At 47.7% G+C, this 18,932-nt stretch overlaps 1 protein-coding gene across 2 annotated transcripts in view; it reads left to right on the top strand.

Moving 5' to 3' along the window:
* The window catches only part of STX1A (syntaxin 1A), a 127,997-nt gene that overhangs the window by 83,825 nt on the left and 25,240 nt on the right, over nt 1–18,932 (top strand). For both annotated transcript variants that reach the window (XM_067309797.1, XM_067309796.1), the window contains exons 4-5: nt 4,590–4,664; nt 11,803–11,876. In XM_067309797.1, coding sequence (XP_067165898.1) covers nt 4,590–4,664; nt 11,803–11,876 — 149 coding nt within the window. The remainder of the gene's footprint in view (nt 1–4,589; nt 4,665–11,802; nt 11,877–18,932) is intronic.

The raw sequence follows: 18,932 nt of genomic DNA, 5'->3' as shown, positions 1-18,932 counted from the left end.
GGAGGAACTGTGGTCAGGAACTTCTTTAATGAAAGAGTTAAGTCTTTACCAAAAAGAGCCTTCTCCCAGCTTGTTTGCCAGGCAATTGAGTTGTGAATTACTTTTAAAATGTATTTTTGTTAATTGTGTTGGTTGTTGTCAGTAAAGAATTCCAGGTAACGAGAGATGAAGTTTTATTAATTCAAATAATAAGTTTTCTTCCTATGTGAGAAAGTTTAAACTAGCTCAGACTACATCAAGTATATAAATTACCTTCGTTGTCATGTTCAAATGCATCATAGGCTCCCAAAGCAGGGAAGAGCGAGTCTCGATTTCCCCATGGTTAACCTTTGAGCTGTGAAAGTTTGCTGTCTGCCTCCATGCTGCAGGGCAGCCCGATACCCTTGTTGCACAGTTACAGCTGTCCAGTTCACCGCTTGCTGGTCTGTAGTTTTTTCCTCTCCCTTTATTAATGATGGTAAACTTCAGTTTTGAGCGTTCATGCTGTAGGCAGGAATCTTCCCACTCTGAAGAGCATCCTACGTGGGAGCTCTGGGTGATGGGTTTGTTTTGTGTTGTTTCATCCCCTCACATGGAGGATCCTAAAAGGTGCTCAGAAAGCTTTGGGGAGGAGAAGCACAAGGGAATCTGTTTTATTTATTTTTTTATTATTTTATTTTCCAAGTAACTGAAGCTTTAGTGAAGCTGAATCATGTTACCAGCCTGGACTGTGGTGGCAGAAAGTGTTGATGTTGTCCTTTACTGTTGCTTTTGTTGCTGCAGGGTGGTGGCTCTAGCCATAGCAGCAGTGATGTTGTAGTTGTTCAGCTTCCTGTTGCTGAATGTTACTCGCAATGAACAGTTAAATAGATTTGAGTGAGTCACTTAAACAGACACCGTCAATGTGAAAATAATTGTCTGGAAAGCGTGTGCCTGCCAGATCGCCAAGTAATCCTCACAAGTTCTGTGACTCAAAAACCAGCCAGAAGAAGTGTTTTCTCTCTGTTGCTCAGTTGAAAATATTTTGAGAAAAGGCAGCTTCAGAGAAGTATGTAAATCCAGTCCCGTGTCCTATCTCCCACCTGCGTATCCCTGTTAGCTTCCTGAGCTGCTGTTACGGCTCTGGGTGCACACATGAGCTCACCACTTTGCCGTGTGTGTGCTTATTGCTGGTGCCAGTGCAGCACATCCCTCGCTTCCAATCAACAGGCAAAAGGGAAGGTACTTAATATTAAGTTATGTGAAATTGTTTCATAGAATTGGAGGTTGATGTAGGTGGACCTCCAGAGGTCTCTGGTCCAATCTCCCTCCAAGCAGGTCCATCAGATCAGGTTGCTCAGGGTCTTTTCCAGCCACGGTCTGAATACACCTACGGGGTATCCATCCTTAGCTTCTCTGGGACTACTGTTTGACCACCTTCATGATGAATTTTTTTCCCTAATATCTAATTGGAATTTCCCATGTCCCAGCTTGGTCTGTCACCTCTTGTCCAGTACCTATGCACCTCCAAGGAGAGTCTTGCTCCATCTTGTCTATACCCTCCCACTGTGTAGTTGCAGATAGCAGTAAGATCCCCCTTTACTTTCCCTTTTCTGGCTAAGGAATGCCTCAGCTTGTTCATGTATGTCCTGTGCTCTAGCCCTGACCATCTTGGTGGCCTTGGCTGGACTCGCTCCAGTGTGTCAATGCCTGCCTTTTTTGGGGGGAGTCCCAAGCAGGACACACCACCTTAGAGGTGGTCTCACAAGTGCCAAGGGGAAGTGAATAATCCCTTTCCTTGCTCTGCTGGCTGTACTCTTGCTAACATTGCCCAGGATGTGGTTTACCTGCTTTGCAGCAAGGGTTCACTTCTGGGCAACTTGTTGTCCACCAGAACTCCTGAGTCTTTTTCTGCAAAGCTCCTTTTTAACCAGCTGGCCCCCAGCTTGCCCTGGTGTATAGCGTTATTTGGCCCAAGCTAGTTTGTTTATTAAATACAGGTTCTTTTAAGAATGGGAACAAATAAAACAATGAGAAATCAAACTGAAAATGTCCTCTTCCTTTCCCTGAGTTTATGCTTATTCTTTTTGGCAAATCATTCTGCCTCTGTCCAGTGAGGCTGCTGTGTTGGCATGCTCGTAAATAATTGGAGCCTGGACAAAGGTATTTGCAAAAGTGTTTATTTCCTCACTTTCCTGAATACTACTGAAGGTCTGAGTTGAATCAGAAATGTGTACAGCTGTTGATAGGATGTGACCTTCCCCCAGCACTTTCCCGTCATCATGATTTTCTAATTATGTCTGGTGACTGCCAGCTGAGAGCAAACAGCATCAGAGCTACCACAGCCATTGAAATGACTCTGTTAATGTGCCTAGAGTCTATTAAACAAAGTTTTATTTAATTAAATAAGTCTTGATCTCATCAAAATTGTAAGGAAGCACTAGGGTGGCTGGATTTCCGAGAACTCATATTTGAATGGGAAGCCTTTTGTACTTTCTTTAGTATCTGGATCTTGAGATGTTGCAATGCTCTGGTTGTGCTGCTGTGTGCTTGTGTTGGCCAGTCTCATGGGACAGGTCAGGGTTACATCCCTAGTGAGTCAGCTCGACTGTCAGTACGCCGGCAGATGAGCACAATAAGGCACCTACCATCTTTCCCTGTACCCTGCTGTCCTTCCTTTTCAGAGGTTGTTTGTTGTTTGAATGAAGGTGTTTCGTACCATGTGTCCTTTCTTCAGATGCTTAAAGTGAAGGGCTGTGCTGGTAGGGCACAGGCAAGTGACCTGTCTACTAATCAGAGAATATGTACGACCTGTTCCGTATGTGCTGCTGCTCTGGCAGGGCTCCAGCAGTCTCTGAAACATAGGATGGTGAAGGTCACTGCTGGATATCTCAGACTCCTTAAAGAGTGCTCTGTGATTTCTGGGAAGGGGGTATGGCTGAGATCGAGGAGCTTCATTCTGATCCATGTTTGGACAAGCACTGGGTTTTGGCTTGGAGATGCTGCTGCAATGCAGAGAACATTCCTACAAGACACAACTGTCTAGAGGCATTATAATGATTAAGCTGTCATTAGTTTTCAATTCAAAGCCTTACAGCCTAATTTCTGGCTTTTGCACGTGGGGGAGAGGATAAATAGCCCTATGCCAAGTCCCATTGATGAGTCAGGACTCTGAACTTCCACAGTTGATTTGCTTCTCTTGAATGTGTCATCTGCTTTACTTTTCTTCTCTGTATAGTGAAGTCAATATCCCTGACAGCCTGGGAGACTTAACTTGTATAAAAACCCTTTTAGGCTTGGAGAGAAGGCCCTAGAGGGTTACTAAGACTTACTGATGGGGTCTCAGTACTCAGCAGGGCTTGTTCTCCTACCAGGAGTGTGATGCTGTTTGCACTGCACTCTGGAGGGGTAGCACAGGAGCAGGAACTTTGGATCTGAATGGGCACAGAGAGGAGGGATTTGCCTTGCACTTGATTTATTTGCAACTCCTGTTCCCCTGAGCAGTGAAATTTGAGAATTGCTTTACATGGCCCTGCTGCTGATGGGCTTCCCAGAGCCATTTTTGAAATGTGGGCAGTAGGACTGGTATGTTTTCTGGTACTGTGCTGCTTCAGCCTATAGATTTCTGCCAGAAGCAGTGAATTCAGGCTGAGGAGCAAATGAACACAGACTGGCAATTAGTCAAGCAGTGTCACCAGTAGCTGCTGGCTGAAGAGGAAGAGGAGAGCTTGGGCATGTATAAGTTATGTACTTATTGCAAAGCAAACGGAAAATTAACAGAAGAGCACCAGGCTTTCACTGGGGAAGACTGATGCTTTTATAACGGCATGTACAGGGCTGACCAGCACAGCAGGACCTAGGGGAGTTTGACCCATGCTGCAGCTCTTGCTGGCCGGTGTGCAGAAGGGTTTTGGTGTCCAGCAGTGGTTTTGACTCCAATACAGGGACCAACACTGTTGATTGTGTATCTCATCCCTTCAACTTTTTGCAGAGTGATGGGGTATGTAGGAGTTGAATACTGTGTGCAAACAAGCAGTTTCCGCAGTAAGGCTCACCTAGTCCCAGCACACTTGACTTGGCCTTATGTCTCAGAGTGTCAAAGGCCAGGCTCATTTCTAGACTGTTGGTTGCTTGAAGCCTGTGACGTGTCCGTCCGCTGCAGCAGACAAACTGCAGTCGCTGTCCTGACCTCCTTCGTGGAGGAAAGAGTGCAGAGCCACAAAAGTTGGGTACTCTGTGGCAGGGAGTACTTGCAGCCCCACGTGTCATGCCCTGCTGGCATCCCCTGGCAGGGACGAGTGAGGACTGTGCTCAGGGTCAGACCCTGGTGCCCCCATGTGGGGTCTTGGTGTGGTGGGGTCACAAGCCCGGGGTGGGAGGAGGTGAGTTGCTGCTGGGCTGTTGTCAAACAGCGCCTACCAGTGTCCTGCTGGCAGTGTAAGGTGCTTGTGGTGTCTAAGGGATCTGTGAGGAGAATTCGCTTGGACACGTGAGCTGGAAGCACTCTGCTGGCTCTCCCAGCTCGGAGGTGAACTCGCTCCCAGTTCAGAGTCCCACATGCTGCGGGGCTGAGGAGTATATATTAGCAGCATCTATAATGCACCCATGTTTGCTCTCTTCTATCTTCCCAGAAACGAAGGAGGAACTGGAAGAGTTAATGTCCGACATAAAAAAGACAGCGAACAAAGTGCGCTCCAAGCTAAAGAGTGAGTATTTGCCTGTGATGCTACTGTTGGACATAGGGGAAGAGGCTCTACCAGCAGCAGTCCTACCCTGCAGCTTCCAGATGTGTCTGTGTTCCTGCCTGGCTGTGAAGCTCAGCGTAGGACAGCGGGTACCACCACATGTGGGTGCTCATTTGTCCTGGGGCTCTGGGTGTGTGGGAGGCAGGGTGCGTTGCTCCTCCTGCAGTGCTGGTCTGGATCCTATTGCTTGTTCTTCTCTCGGATGGTTTAACTCTGATCTTGTTTAGCACTTTGTGGAGCAGAATCTGCATGTCCCCTTGCGTCTTTTCAAAACAGAGAAATGAGAGAGAAAAGACCCCAGGCAAAGAGTCACCAGAGCACTTCACACTCCTGCACATTAGCACTTAATTTCACTGGCCAGGATCAGGTCTCAGTACTTTTCAGTGTTAGTTGTGGTATAATCACAGAATCACAGTGGTTGAGGTTGGAAGGGACCTCTGGAGATCATCTAGTCCAACCTCCCTGCTCAAGCAGGGTCACCTACAGCACATTGCACAGGATCATGTCCAGGCGGGTTTTGAATATCTCCAGAGAAGGAGACTCCACAACCTTTACTGTGAGGGTGCCAGAGCACTGGAATAGGTTGCCCAGAGAGAAGTTTTTCCTCATATTCAGATGGAACTTTCTGTGTTTCAGTTTGTGCCCATTGCCTTGCGTCCTGTCGCTGGGCACCACTGAAAAGAGTCTGCTCATATCCTCTTGACATCCCCCCATTTAGATATTTGTATACATTGATAAGATCCCCTCTCAGTCTTCTCTTCTCCAGGCTAAACAGGCCCAGCTCTCGCAGCCTTTCCTCATAAGAGAGATGCTCCAGTCCCCTCATCATCTTTATAGCCCTTCGCTGGACTGGTCTCCAGTAGTGCCATGTCTCTCTTGTACTGGGGAGCCCAGAACTGGACACGGTACTCCAGATGTGGCCTCCCCAGGGCTGAGGAGAGGGGGAGAATCACCTCCCTTGACCTGCTGGCAACACTCTTCCTGATGCACCCCAGGATACCATTGGCCTTCTTGGCCACAAGGGCACATTGCTGCCTCATGCTTAACTTAGTGTCCACCAGCACTCCCAGGTCCTTCTCCGCAGAGCTGCTTTCCAGCAGGTCAACCCCCAACCTGTACTGGTGCACGGGGTTATTCCTCCCTAGGTGCAGGACTCTGCACTTGCCCTTGTTGAACCTCATGACGTTCCTCTCTGCCCACCTCTCCAGCCTGTTGAGGTTCCTCTGAATGGCAGCACAGCCTTCTGCTGTACCAGCCACTCCTCCCAGTTTTGTATCATCAGCAAACTGTCCCTTCATCCAGGTCATTGATGAAGAAGTTCAACAAGACTGGACCCAGTACTGACCCCTGGGGGACACTGCTAGCTACAGGCCTCCAACTAGACTCTGCGACACTCATCACAACCCTCTGAGCTCTGCCATTCAGCCAGTTCTCAATCCACCTCACTGTCCACTCATCTAGCCCACACTTCCTCAGCTTGCCTATGAGGATGTTCTGGGAGACAGTGTCAAAAGCCTTGCTGAAGTCAAGGGAGACAACATCCACGGCTCTCCCCTCATCCACCCAGCCAGTCATTCCAGCATAGAAGGCTATCAGATTGGTTAAGCATGATTTCCCCTTGGTGAAGCCATGCTGACTACTCCTGATCACCTTCTTTTCCTCCACATGCTTGGAGATGGCCTCCAAGATGAGCTGCTACATCCCCTTTCGAGGGATGCAGGTGAGGCTGACTGGCCTGTAGTTCCCTGGGTCTTCCTTCTTGCCCTTTTTGAAGACTGGGGTGACATTGGCTTTCTTCCAGTCCTCAGGCACCTCTCCTGTTCTCCATGACCTTTCCAAGATGATGGAGAGTGGCCTAGCAATAACATCCGCCAGTTCCCTCAGTACTCGTGGGTGCATCCCATCGGGGCCCATGGATTTGTGGGTGTCAGGTTTGCCTAAATGATCTCTAATAAAATTCACTCTTGCCAAAAAATGGTCCTCCACAGTTTCAGCTCTCTTAAAAACACTCAGATTCATCTTGGTAGCAAAGATAATCCAAACCCTAGTGGACACATGCTACTCCAGGCATCAGCTCTGCACACTGCTATTCTATCCCTGTGTGCCCCCATCTCACTTGGAACCACTGAGTTTGTTCTCATTTGTCTCTAGCTTCCCCAGAACTGTTTTTTTGTTGGAGAATGAATACTTTCAGAATGCACATTGCATGGAGAACAGAAATGGGAGGGGTTTCGGGGATGTGCAGTGACCTGAAATGGCTGCAATTTGGCTCAGTGTGCCATGGGGCTGTAATCTCAGGCTGATGCCAGTAGCAGCTGGTGTTTAACTCGGGTCAAGACAATCTGGGGATCTTCTGCTCTCAGCTGGAAAGGGCATATTACAATTATGGCCCTGCCACAGTCTGAGCCTGTTCGTATGCTCTCTGGCAAATTGGATCAATGTTGAAAGGAGTCACAGAACTGAGGGAAGGAACAGCCAGAGGTGCCTTCTGCCTTCACTTTGCTGGGATTGCTTGGGAATGGGCTTCATTTTTCCTCCTGTGTCTTCCTCTAGTTACTTTATTCCCGCTTTGTGAATTCTCCCTATTGTGTCCCTTTCCCAAGTTGGAGGTAAAGGAACGGGGACCTTGAGCACCAAGTGAGCTGTGAACAGTCACTGCTGCCCAGGGCATGGGCCAGCCAGTTGCAAAGTTGGCTAGTTGTGCAGCAGGCCTGGCTCAGGGCCCAGGGGCTGGGGGAGGCTCTCCCAGTGAGTCCTGGCCCTGAACAAACCTGCAGTAAGGCCAGAGGAGCTGGATTGAGTGGGCTAAACAGTTGAAGAGGTGCCAGTTTGGGACAAACTGTCTGCAAGCCTGAAAGAAAAGCTGGATATTCCCTGGTGAGTAGAACAAAGTTATGTCTCGTGGGTGGCCCAGTCCACTCTCCAGCAGGCAGAGTGCCAAGGGGCTCTTATCTGGAGAACGACCGCCCCCTTCCTCAACGCAACTCCTCTGCGGCCCTGTGTACTGATGCTGGCTCTTCCTGCAGTGTGCTGGCACTCAGCCTGCTCTCCTGGGGTGCAGGGCCTGGCTTCTGAGCCTGAACAGACCTCTCACTGCCCCACATTTCTTCTGCTTCTGCAGGACCTGTCTCGTCTTCTCTGGCTTTTCTCTTTGTAGTGCAACCTGCCTTGGTCTGGTGCCGGCAGGACAGCAGCTTCAGCCTGGGCGGCGATGCCTTCTGCCCCTCTTGGCTACACTGACGTAGAGGTGTGGTGTAGAGGGTGTGGGGCTCTGTGGAATTGGTGGAGCAAGAGAAAGGAGCCAGGGACTCGGGGAAGGTTATTGTATCTCATCAGCAGGCTCCATTTTGCTGGCGTGTATCTGCCTTAGGCGACTTAGGGACAAAGCTCAGCAAGCGTGACCAACAGTTTCCAATATCAGAAGAATCAGTCTTTGTGACAGCCGGGGAATGAGAGCAATGCGACTATTGACCAAGGTTGGCTGTGGTGTGCTGGAGCGCTCTGAGGAGGACACACTGGTGAGGGAGCCAGGGAGCATTTGAGTCGGAAATCAGATTTCCAGGAAGTGTGCGGACATGTTCAGCTAAGGGCGCAGCATCTCCAGGCAGAAGCTAGGCCACCCCCTGTCCGGAGCTGTGCAAGTCTTGGATTTGCCTGCAGTGGGTCTTGACTGTTAGTGCAGGATTTGTTTTACTTTGTTTCAGCTTATTGCAGGAAGACTAGCCGTATCCTCAGAGCTAGGAAAGGAGCTGGTTCTTCCCTGTTGGCAGCAGTGTTTTCCTGAATCCCAAGATTTTGTGGAAGCTATGTAATTGTGGAGGACTTCAGTGTGGCAGGAGCCATTTGCTGGATTCTTCACCACTGGCATGACTGTGTTCAGTGTGGGCACCGGAAGCAGCACTTGTCCTTCTGTTAACACTGTTTGAGCTGTGAGGCTTTCTTGCTGGAGCTGCTGGTTAGACATAAAATTTCCCTGTGCTGTTCATGGGCAGGACTCAGAGAGCACAGAAGACAGCCTGTGAGAGCCTGGCGGTTCTGGATTTTATTTGCTAACACCTTTCCTTCCTTTTGAGTAGGGAACAGCTTGTCCTTTGGTCCCTACAGAACGGTTTCTTGTGACTCGTTGTGTCCCTGATAGCTAAATGTCACTTTATTCCTTGGTCTTTAGGATTTTGCCCCATGCACTTATGTTAAATTTGTCCGCAGTCATCTGATCTTGTTTCCCCTTCCTGTGCAGTGCTGTGCACCTGAGCATGGTCCGTCCTGATCAGAGAAGGGGCTGCCACAGCCTTTGCTGACCTTCATCCCTGCTGACGCTGCCTGTTGCATGCGCAGTACTGAGGTGCAAGCTTGGACCACTGCTGGATTCATTCTGCACGCTGGCCACACACATCAGGCAGGCTCTGGGCAACACCCTCTGTTTGCCTGAGACATGTTCTCAGCTAAATCCAGGAAGGAGATCTAGGTGCACAGCCTGCTGGTTTCGTAGACCAGGGACCACAGCCCCTCTGGAGGGGGAGACCAGCCATACTAGAATCCCTGGTGTCCACATGGAGACAGAGTTTTAGCCTGCCCTACTGAAAGGATACTTGCAAGCTGGGATCCAGGGCACCTTGGGAGCTCACCCTGCACAAAGCAACTGAACACAGTTCCCCTCTAGGGGGGACTCCAAAGAGCTGCCTTCCTGTTGTCCTCTCCAAGCAGAGCCCAAGGCACCAGCTTCCTTGTCTCTTGTGATGACTTCAAACTTCGCAGCAATCGCTGAAAGTACAGCTGAGTATTGCTGGTTCCTCTCCACAAATTACTGTTTTTCATGCTTTTGTGCAAAACAAAATCCTTTTTCCTAGGTATTTTCTGTGATTCTTAAGGTGCTCTGAGTGCTTTAGGTGCTCAGGACAGACTGAGTCCTGTTTCCATGTCCCCGAAAAGACTCACAAGTTTTGTATTTACCTGGAGCAGCAGAATATTTGTACTTGTGCTTTGTCCCAAGTTTCCTCATGGCCAGCATGATCAATGAAAGAAAACAGTCGGGAATGATCAAAAACACCATCTGCTGACAATGAAATGACTTCTGTAGGAGAGAAATTGCTCGTGCAGTGGCTAATTCTAATTACCAGGTTCTTAGGAAAATGTGATTTTATTAATTATCATAAATGTACAATGTTTGCCAATACTGTTCCTTAGGAACAGGGAACAATTTATGACAAGCGTTGAGGAAGACCAATTGCTGATGAATTATGCTGTGCAGACAGCAGCCAGTGCACTCTCCCAGTCTGGGGGATCCATGTGAGAAGTACCATGGCCGTCTGTCTGTGTGGGATGAGACCTTTCAGATAATTCCTAGACACAGACTGTTTCCTTCTAGGAGAAAATGAGAGGTAATGTAAAATTTGTTCTCTGGTACTTCTCTGGTTGTATTCTGCTTTGCTAGAACATGTTATCTGGTTGAACACCCTCAGCAGGCATTGTGATGTATTCTCCAGGCCCACACAGTCTTACTTAAAAGTTTCCCTACTGCTGATGTCTGCAAGGAGGTACTCTGGGGCCACTTTTGTTAACCACTCTACAGGAAAAATGCAGATGGCCACCTTGGTTGTGGTGCACTCCAATCTCTGCTCTCATGCTTTGGATTATGGTGTGGAGCTGTTTGGCAAAGCCAGGGTGCAAGGAAACCATTGCTGCCTTCTGTGACTTGAGGAAGAAACCCACACCTAGTGCTGGGTGCATGGGACAAACTCTGGTGCAAAAGTTGCCTAGGACAGCCAGGCTTGGAAAACTGCAGGGATAGCTGAGTCAGGAATCAGGCATTTTAGCCTAATTCAGGGAATGCCTCCAGCTCAGGCCAGCTTACGTGGAGACTCGCATCTCCGCTGGAGGATATCTCAGCTTGGCTTCTGGCGAGGGGCTGAGCCAGCTGTCCAGTGGAGCCAGGGAAAGGGGAACTTGGATCTTAGAGCCCAGTTTGTAGCATAGGAGCTTCTGAATTAGCCTGTCTTGAGCTGGCAGTAAGGAGCAGATCTGCATTGCTTCGTTCCTGTGCCAGATCTCCCTGCCCTGCAAAGCTGTCCCGACTCCCCATCAGAACCCTGGTGGGAAAGTGACTGAGGCAGCACTCCTGTCCATGCCGTGATTTATGGTTTTTGGGCAAGTGAGGAATTAATTTCACTTAGTTGCACTACAAGGCATAATTAAAAGAGGAAATCTCTGCTTTGCTACAGAGAATTGTTCAACTGGAATGAATAGCACAGTCTCTTCAGCCTGTGCGTTGAGGCTGAAGGTAGCTGACAGGTAGCTGGCAGACCTACTATTTTTACAGTCCTTAGAGAAGTCTTGAGCTTTCATATTTTGCAGAGACATTTTAGCTCTGCATTTTCTTCACATGGAGAGAATAACACTGTGCTCTGTTTTGTTTGAATACTGGAAAGTGCAGAGGTCAGATCCGAGCATTACATCAATTCTGCTGAAGCTCTCACTTCCCAACCCAGAAATGACCAGTGCTGCCCTAGACAATACTGAGTCTCAACCTGTGGCCAGGCACTGCTGGAATGCAAATAAAAGAGTACCTGCGGAGGGATTAATGCCCTGACCTCACCAAGTGTTCATTAACAACTGCTTTGCACCTTGGTCTCTGTGAACAGAATCCCCTGAGGAGGACTGCTCACCCCAATCTCTTAGCTGGGCAAAAAGCTTTGGGAGTTGGTGGTGAAGATGGACATGCACCAGTCTGTGAGCATGTGACAGTCATATCTCTGGGGTGCAGATGGTGCTGTCCTGGATGTACAACTCCTACACTTCATTTTAGTCCCCTGATGTTCCTTTAGAGAGAGTTATAGACTCCTCATGTCTGAATAACTAATTACCTGCCTGTTAAAAGCAGAGGAAGCAGATTAAAAATGGAGTGAGTGTTTTCTATTAATGAAACGGTGCTTTGCTGCCAGTCTGGGCTAAAACACAGGCCAGACTGCAGAACTGGGGACTCTGTTCAGTGCCAAATGCTCCTTTATTCACAAGTTTCAGTCTTTTAAAATCATTCTACCAAGCAATCTTTTTCTTCTTTAAACTGCCTGAAATAATCCATATCCTTCTACCCCCCAACCAGGTATTGAACAGAGTATTGAACAAGAGGAAGGACTGAATAGGTCATCTGCTGACTTGAGGATAAGGAAAACTCAGGTGAGTCTCTGTCCAGGTGGCACTGGGAGTGGGAGGAGGGAAGAGGCAAGAGGCAAGCTTTGGCAACTGAGAGATCCCGGGAGGTGATAAAAAAAGGAAGGCTGTGCTTCGCTTTAAAGTACTCAAGTTCTGGTTTGCAAATACTGGACAAAGTAATACAGCATGTTTTCAAATGGGTCAGCAAAAGAGCCAGCCACCTGAAGGACCTGTAATGTGAGTATGGGCACCAAGGAGATCACATAAAGGAGGACATTGTGGATCAAATTTGTCCCATGTGTGTACATGTCAAGACATTTGCTTGGATAAATAGGTATGCAGGTTTCTGCACATCCATGTTAATCATTTGCCTAAAGGAGATTTTTGACTAGAGCAAAAAATACCTTGTGAAATATAAGCTTTGTGGGGAGAGTTTTCTTCTGCAATGTGATCTAAAAACCTGAAGTCTCTCTGTGTTTCCAAAGTGCCTAGAAAGATGCTTTACTAGTTCATAAATGAGACCAAGGCTTACTGATGCAGCTGGGTAACTTCTTTAAAATGTCACTTAATAGAGGATGATGGATAATCTTTCAGACAGTACTGTGCAGACCTGTAGTCTGTTGGGAATCTTCCTTGCTGGGTCTCTGGTTACCCCCTCCATCAGGCATCGATTTGGCCTTGCAGACTGGGAAATGTTAGACTGTTAGAAATGTTAGGGCTGAAGCAATTCTTCCTCTTATTCCAGTGAAACCGCTGATTACACCTGCTTTTGAGTTTCTCATGGGGTTATCCCCTGGATTTAGAGGTAGAGATAGACTTGTTTTATTCAAAGCTTTTTCAGGAGAATGAGACAAAGCTGATGTAAGAACTGAGAGTGTTACATGAGATTTACATGCTGAATTGAATTCTGTTAATGACACTCTTGTATGAAGGGGGGCATTTCCCCTTCTTCTGCCTAGGTAAGTGCTAAGGCTGGTGTTTTATGCTCAGTTTTGATGAAAGGATGTGCTGCTCTGGCTTTTGTCTATAACCAAGGGGGAGATGGGCCATGTGGCTCTAGAAGAGATGGAGGTTGAGGGAAATGAGACTTGTCTATAAGTTCAATAGTGCACACTAGAAACATATGGAAAAATGGGCTCCATGACAGATAGAGATGGAAAAGCGGAATACAGTCCTTGAACTTGTATGAACTCCATGAGATGTTTCCTCCACTGCAGGAGCCCTTTGTTACATAAGTTTCTGCCTGAGAGCCCAGTTGGAGCTCTGGTTTGGGCTCAGACTTAAATGTATGATGCAGACATGGTCAGCAGAGTACAAGGGTCCAATAAAACAAGGAACAGCAGCTGGTAAGTGGATGGTAAATCAACTAGTTTGGGTATTGCTTGATTTGAGCGAAGAGGCTTTTGATTTATCTTCCTTACTCAGTTTTTTTTAAACTGGGGCCTTTTGTAGTGCCAAGTCATACTGCATCTTCAGTACATCTCCAGTCTTTTACTGCAGCAAGTCGCGGTGCTGGGAGCTGGCCGCACTGAGAAAGCGCAGTTTGATGTGACTTATTTTTGAATGAGTGAGTGTTGAAGGATACAAGGAAAAAGGATGTTTGGCTTAAATGGTACGCAAGAAATAACAGTAATGGGTGGTGACCATGGTGAACTTCAGGTTGGCAAGGGGACAGGGGGAAACTGTGGGATCAGCATGAAATTCTCTGAGGCTAGAAGAGAGGAACTCTTACCCTCAGCATTGGTTTGCAACAGTGTGCCACAGCCTGGTTATGAGAGGGTAGTTGTCCAAAGCAGGAGAACACCGTGAGACAGTCAAGGATCATTGCTTCAAGGAGGGATGCTTTGGAAAATGAAAATCCATCCTCAGCAAAGCCAGTGGAAAACTGTATGATCAGGGGAGACGAACAACAAGACTGTGTTTGAAAGCAGCTGACCCTGATTCGAGTAGGAGGTTGGACTCGATGACCTCCCAAGGTCCCTTCCAACCTGAATTACCCTATAATTCTAAGTAACTATCCCCCTTCCAAATCAAGAAATAGCTTAGAAAAATTCAATGAAGGAAGTGTTGGACTGTCCTGTAGAGAGGCTTTTCACAGGAACAGCTGATCGCAGTGGGAAGGTAGATATTTTTGTAAGCAACCCAGACTTTCTGTTCCTAAATTCCTTGAAACTTGTGTGAACTGTTCTGTTGTCCTGGTGACTTCTTGCCACTTAATCTAGCTGTTTTTCTAATGCTTCCTTTATTACAGCTCATTCTTTGTCAAGTCCTTTATTTGATGAAGGGTATGTATTCAGTGTAGATGCCTGTGGTGAGGGCAAAAAGGCCTGGGGTTGGGAAAGCTGCTGACATTGCTGCAGGAGTCCCTGCTGAGCACCCCTTGTGTCCTGGCCTGACAGCAACTGGAAAATTAGGGCAAGTCACAAACATCTCAGTGAAATCTGTAGTGGATGCCAGTTAAAAGACATCAATGAAAACAGCAACCAAGAGAACTCAGTCAAAAGGGTCATTGGCAAGGTTGACAGCTTGGCAGAAAGTGTCAAAAGAAAAGTTTCTCCAGGCAAGCAGCAGGCAGGCACAGTTGGGGAAAATAGTGCAAAGCACCTGGAAAAGCCTGGGAGTCAATGACGAGGGAAAAGGACACAAGGGTGAGCTGGGAAAGCAGTGGAAGATGACTGAACATCACACACCACTTGTGCAGCCTGAGGCGTTTTAGCAGATCTCTGAGTAATTCGGAAGTGGTTGACCACTGACGTGCAGAGGTCTCATAAGGTATGGTTACTCACAGTCCTCAACTGCTTTTGAAACCAATGTTCGGATTCCTTCGGTCTTAAAGACTTTGTTTTGAAGTTGAGTCTATGCAGTTGTGCACTGTCCTGGACATCCCACTATTGCAGAGCACTTCAGAATGGTGTCAAAAGTGACTAAAGGCAGGAGAGACTGAGGCTGTGGCTCCAGTTTTGAAACAGGTGGCCTCTGTTGGATCAGCCAACAGTGCAAATTTATCCAGATCAGGCACAGACACGTGATGGCACTTGGGCTACCCAACCCTAACACATGTACAAGACTTAACGTTGGCCCAGATATCTGCTTGCACCAGTTGCAGGAGGGTAAGTGGTACCTGATAGTGCACCTACAGGCATATTGTTAACTCTTTCAAATTTTAGAGGAAATTGGATCTAGCAACGTGAGTTTGTACTGGATTGTCAGCTTGTGTTGTGTGACCATGGCATTTTTTTTTACTGAGCCCCTATGTTGGTGAACTGTGGCCTGAACTCTAAAAGTTGAACCAGTTTAGTTTGAAGTGGCAGTAGATGGAGAGAAGATAACTTGTCTCTGGAAAGAGTGTTCAAAGCAAAAGTGTTTCATTTAGGGGTGGTGTAACTTGGTCATACTACTCAGTAATGGACTGAAAAGGTGACTTCATTCTTGTGGGGAAGTGATTTTGAAGGAAAGTGCGATCTTACAGCTTGGGATCTGCTGTGTCCTAGAAGCAAGGTTAGAGGCTTGATTGCATGAATGGTTTGAGGAGTGCTTCCCCATTGTCTATGTGTTGTTCCCTATGGAGGAGCTCCCTGTCTTACCTGGAGAGGGACAAGCAAACGTAACTCTAACCCTTACAGAGGAATGAACCATTTAACTGCTGGAACGGTAAATCATTCCTCTCCCTAACCCCATTTTTTTCCTGATAAACATGTAAAAGCTTTCTAAGATGACTTGTGAAGAAAGACATGTTGGTGATGTGCTCTTTTATCTAAAAGATCTAAGTCTTTTTTTTTGCTGTTCTGCTTTACAGAGGTAGCTGGAACAGCATATCCTCCTGTTTGGGGGTGGATTTCTCCATTTCTGATTGAAGGGGCAGGCACTGAGCCCTTGGGGGATGGGGCTTCCTAACTGGCTCATAGAGAGTTCACATTGAAGAGATGTTAACAGCATGGGGCTGCTCATATCCAGCTTTGCTGATTTGACTAGGAGGGGCAGTGAGTGTGGCTCAAGGAGCGTTGTGTGTGCAGTGCCAGATGCTTTCAGCTCCAGTTGCTTTTCAGGACTAGTCTGCAACTGCAGTGGTTCCCAGTGCCTGCACTGAGTGTCTCCTGTCACCTCCCCCACAGTTCGGCAGCTTGTGTTCACCTTCCCTGCAGGCAGCCTGAACCGCACCTTAACTTCAGACTGGCCAAAAGCTCCATATGCATTCGTAGCAGGCAACACTGGGCTTTTTTAGAAGAGGCCAGAGGTGTTGTGTGTGCTCGGTGATGGCCTTATGGTGTAGCCCCAGGGCATGGGCCAAAGGCCGCTTGCACAGTGGGTAGCATGCCCGCAGGGGCGTTCTCAAGCAGAGTGTAATCCCTTCCTCTCATACTGGGGTACCTGCTACCTTTGGGGGGACCTGGATGATGCTCCAGCAGACCCACACTGAAGATGGGTGAATTTTTCTGCTGTACTTGATGGCAGGATCAGGCCTTCTGATGGTTGTGTGCCTGAAGCCCTGACTGACTGTTAGATACTGCTGCTCACCAGCATACAGTCTGATTTTAGCATTGCCCCCTGCAAAGGTACCTGGCCTGTTGCCCATTTTCCTTGCTCCTCTCTTTCTAAAGACTTGTGGCTGTCATCTCCTAGAATATTTTCCAAACTGCCTGTCTCATGTATAGGCTGAAAACTTCACTTCTGTCCTGAACCATGCAAACTGGTTTGTGTCATGCTGTGATAGTAATCTTGCGGTGGGTGGGAACTGGGCTTGTGTAGCCCAGGTTGCCTGCTAAGCTTGCAGTTCCCATTGTTCCTGATTTCCCACGCAGAGTTCTTGGTTTTGACTTTGTTCTCTGGAGTGTTAGTTTGCTTGGTCCTTGCCACAGAGGCCTCGTTTAAATGTTTGTGCTTCGGGAAGTGGCACAAGCACTTCTTCGTCCTCTCTGTTCAGTGTAAACGCCTTACCTCCTCTGCAGGAAGCCTGAATGCAGCGTTTTGCTCCCATTTGCTTCTTTGCACTAGGATCTGGGTGAATTAGTCTGATAACTCTGTGCTTGAAGACTCGGGATTTAAGAAAGATGCAAAGGGCTGTTGCTTCCTGGTGTGCCCTGCCCTTCCGCAGCAGGGAATATTTCAGTGTTCAGCAGGCAGCTGATTGATTGTGGTGTCGTTAGATAATTTGCATTGATGCTTCATGAAAACAGGAATGATTTTGTGCCTCTCCAGTCATGTAGAAGCTGTGAATCTGGGAACGGCTGCCCAGGAGAGGGTCAGTGTCCCATGTCCCTCCCACATGGAGCAGAATCTAACAGACCAGCAGACAGCCCTTCTGCACCACAGCCAGACCCTGCTGGCTTTTAGGACCCCTGCTCAGTCTGGGTTTGCCATGTTGCACTGCATGTAGCTTTCTTGTAGAGACAGGTAATAGAAAGATTAAGATGATATGAATGAAAGCGTGTGCGTGGAAACACCAGAAGGAATGGCAGAAGAAGGAATAAAAGACTGGCATGGGTTGGTGGCACCTAAACCAGAAGGTCATGAGGATGTCAGCATAGATACACATAGCTTCTAAGGACTCTTCAGATGGAAAAGCATTAGATAGCTTGCTTCAGAAGAGGAGATGAGAGAACCTCTGAAGGTCCATTGCAGTTTAAATCATTCTGTAGTTGTAAATCAGCAGTGCTGCCTAATGACTCTAAGGCAGGACAGGGTGAAGGAGCAAAAGATCACCATCACTGTCAGCTCCTAAAGAGTACCAGAGGTATATCCAAAACCCATTTTGCGGCCACCAGTCACGAAGAATGCAGGAGTTGTGATGCAGACTTCATAGCCAGCATCCCACATTCTTTATGTCACACATGAGCACTGCTGACCGCACACATCGTAGTGATTGAGAGTTTGGGGCGAGAGAGAACAAGTGAGGGAATCTAGGAGAATGAGTGTGAGTGAAACCAATTTTGTTTAATAAATTACCTTCGCATTCTGTACAGTCTCACACTGAGCTTTGCTAGGCTAGTTGCAAAACACTCTGGTGCTGAGCTGCTTTGCTTCATTTCCATGCTTTAAGCAGCCTTATCCTTTCCGGCTACAGGCTGGAGCATGGCTTGGCCATGGGAACCCAAGAGCTGAGTTGCAGGGGCCTGCAGGTATAGTGGGAACCCTGAGTCTGTTCATGTTGTGTGTTTCCTGACCAGCAACACAGACTTCGGCCTGGGCATCCCCAATCATCGGGGATGATGGTGAAACCCCACGGTCGGCAGGGTGTTCGTGCAGCAGCAGCTGGCTTATGCAGCATGACCTCAGCAAAACTTGAGGCATTAGCCTGGAGAGAATCATGCTGCAGCAGCTCATGCAAACGAAAAGGCTGTGTTGAGAGGTTGGTGTTTATAAGCATGCACATCTGGGCCCAACGCATTCATGGGATGTTTGCATAGTGGGTGCGGGGCTAAGATCCCTTCACAGGTTTCTCAGATGATCATGGTTTCTTAAATCAGGTTTCTGGGCTGAAGTTTTGTCGCTACTGCCTCATCATGCACTGTTGTTGTGTGTTTTTTTTATTGTGGGTTGGCCAGTCTACTGGTTATCCTTCAGTGAAACAGCATCTTGCAAAATGAGATCATTTTTCTTTCTCGCAGTGCTTACTGTAGAACTTGCTCCTCTTTTGCTTCAGAGCAAGTTTCAGTTCTTTGTCTCCTCTAGACCTTACTGGTGGGTGTTAATGTAAACAAGTCATCTTGCTGCAGAGAAATAATGCCTTGTTCTGCAGTGAAGATGTTTCTGTGAACAATTAAACTGATAACACAAGCTGCAACTCCCAGCATTGCTCTTTGGTGCTAATGCTGGGAATCCAGGCCCCTCTCCTGTTGCTCTGATGGATGGTTTATCCAGGAATATAACTGAATAAAAACCTGATTCTCTGGAAGCAGTTTGCAGGGAGGCCAAAGGAATTTTGTTTTTTGTGGTTTATCTCCATTTCAGCATGTGAAGCTGCTTTGGTTGCTTGATCTCTTATGCCACAGTCAGTGTCTAATCAGTACAGTGCTGATGTCTGTGCAGAGGTGATCAGTTAACAGCTTCCTGAATGGAGCTTAGCACGTCGTCCAGGTCCTG

The sequence above is a fragment of the Apteryx mantelli genome, chromosome 22, assembly GCF_036417845.1.
Source record: "Apteryx mantelli isolate bAptMan1 chromosome 22, bAptMan1.hap1, whole genome shotgun sequence".
Lineage (NCBI taxonomy): Eukaryota > Metazoa > Chordata > Aves > Apterygiformes > Apterygidae > Apteryx > Apteryx mantelli.
The sequence above is the reverse complement of the archived record's forward strand: the minus strand, read 5'-3'. Positions and strand labels throughout refer to the sequence as shown.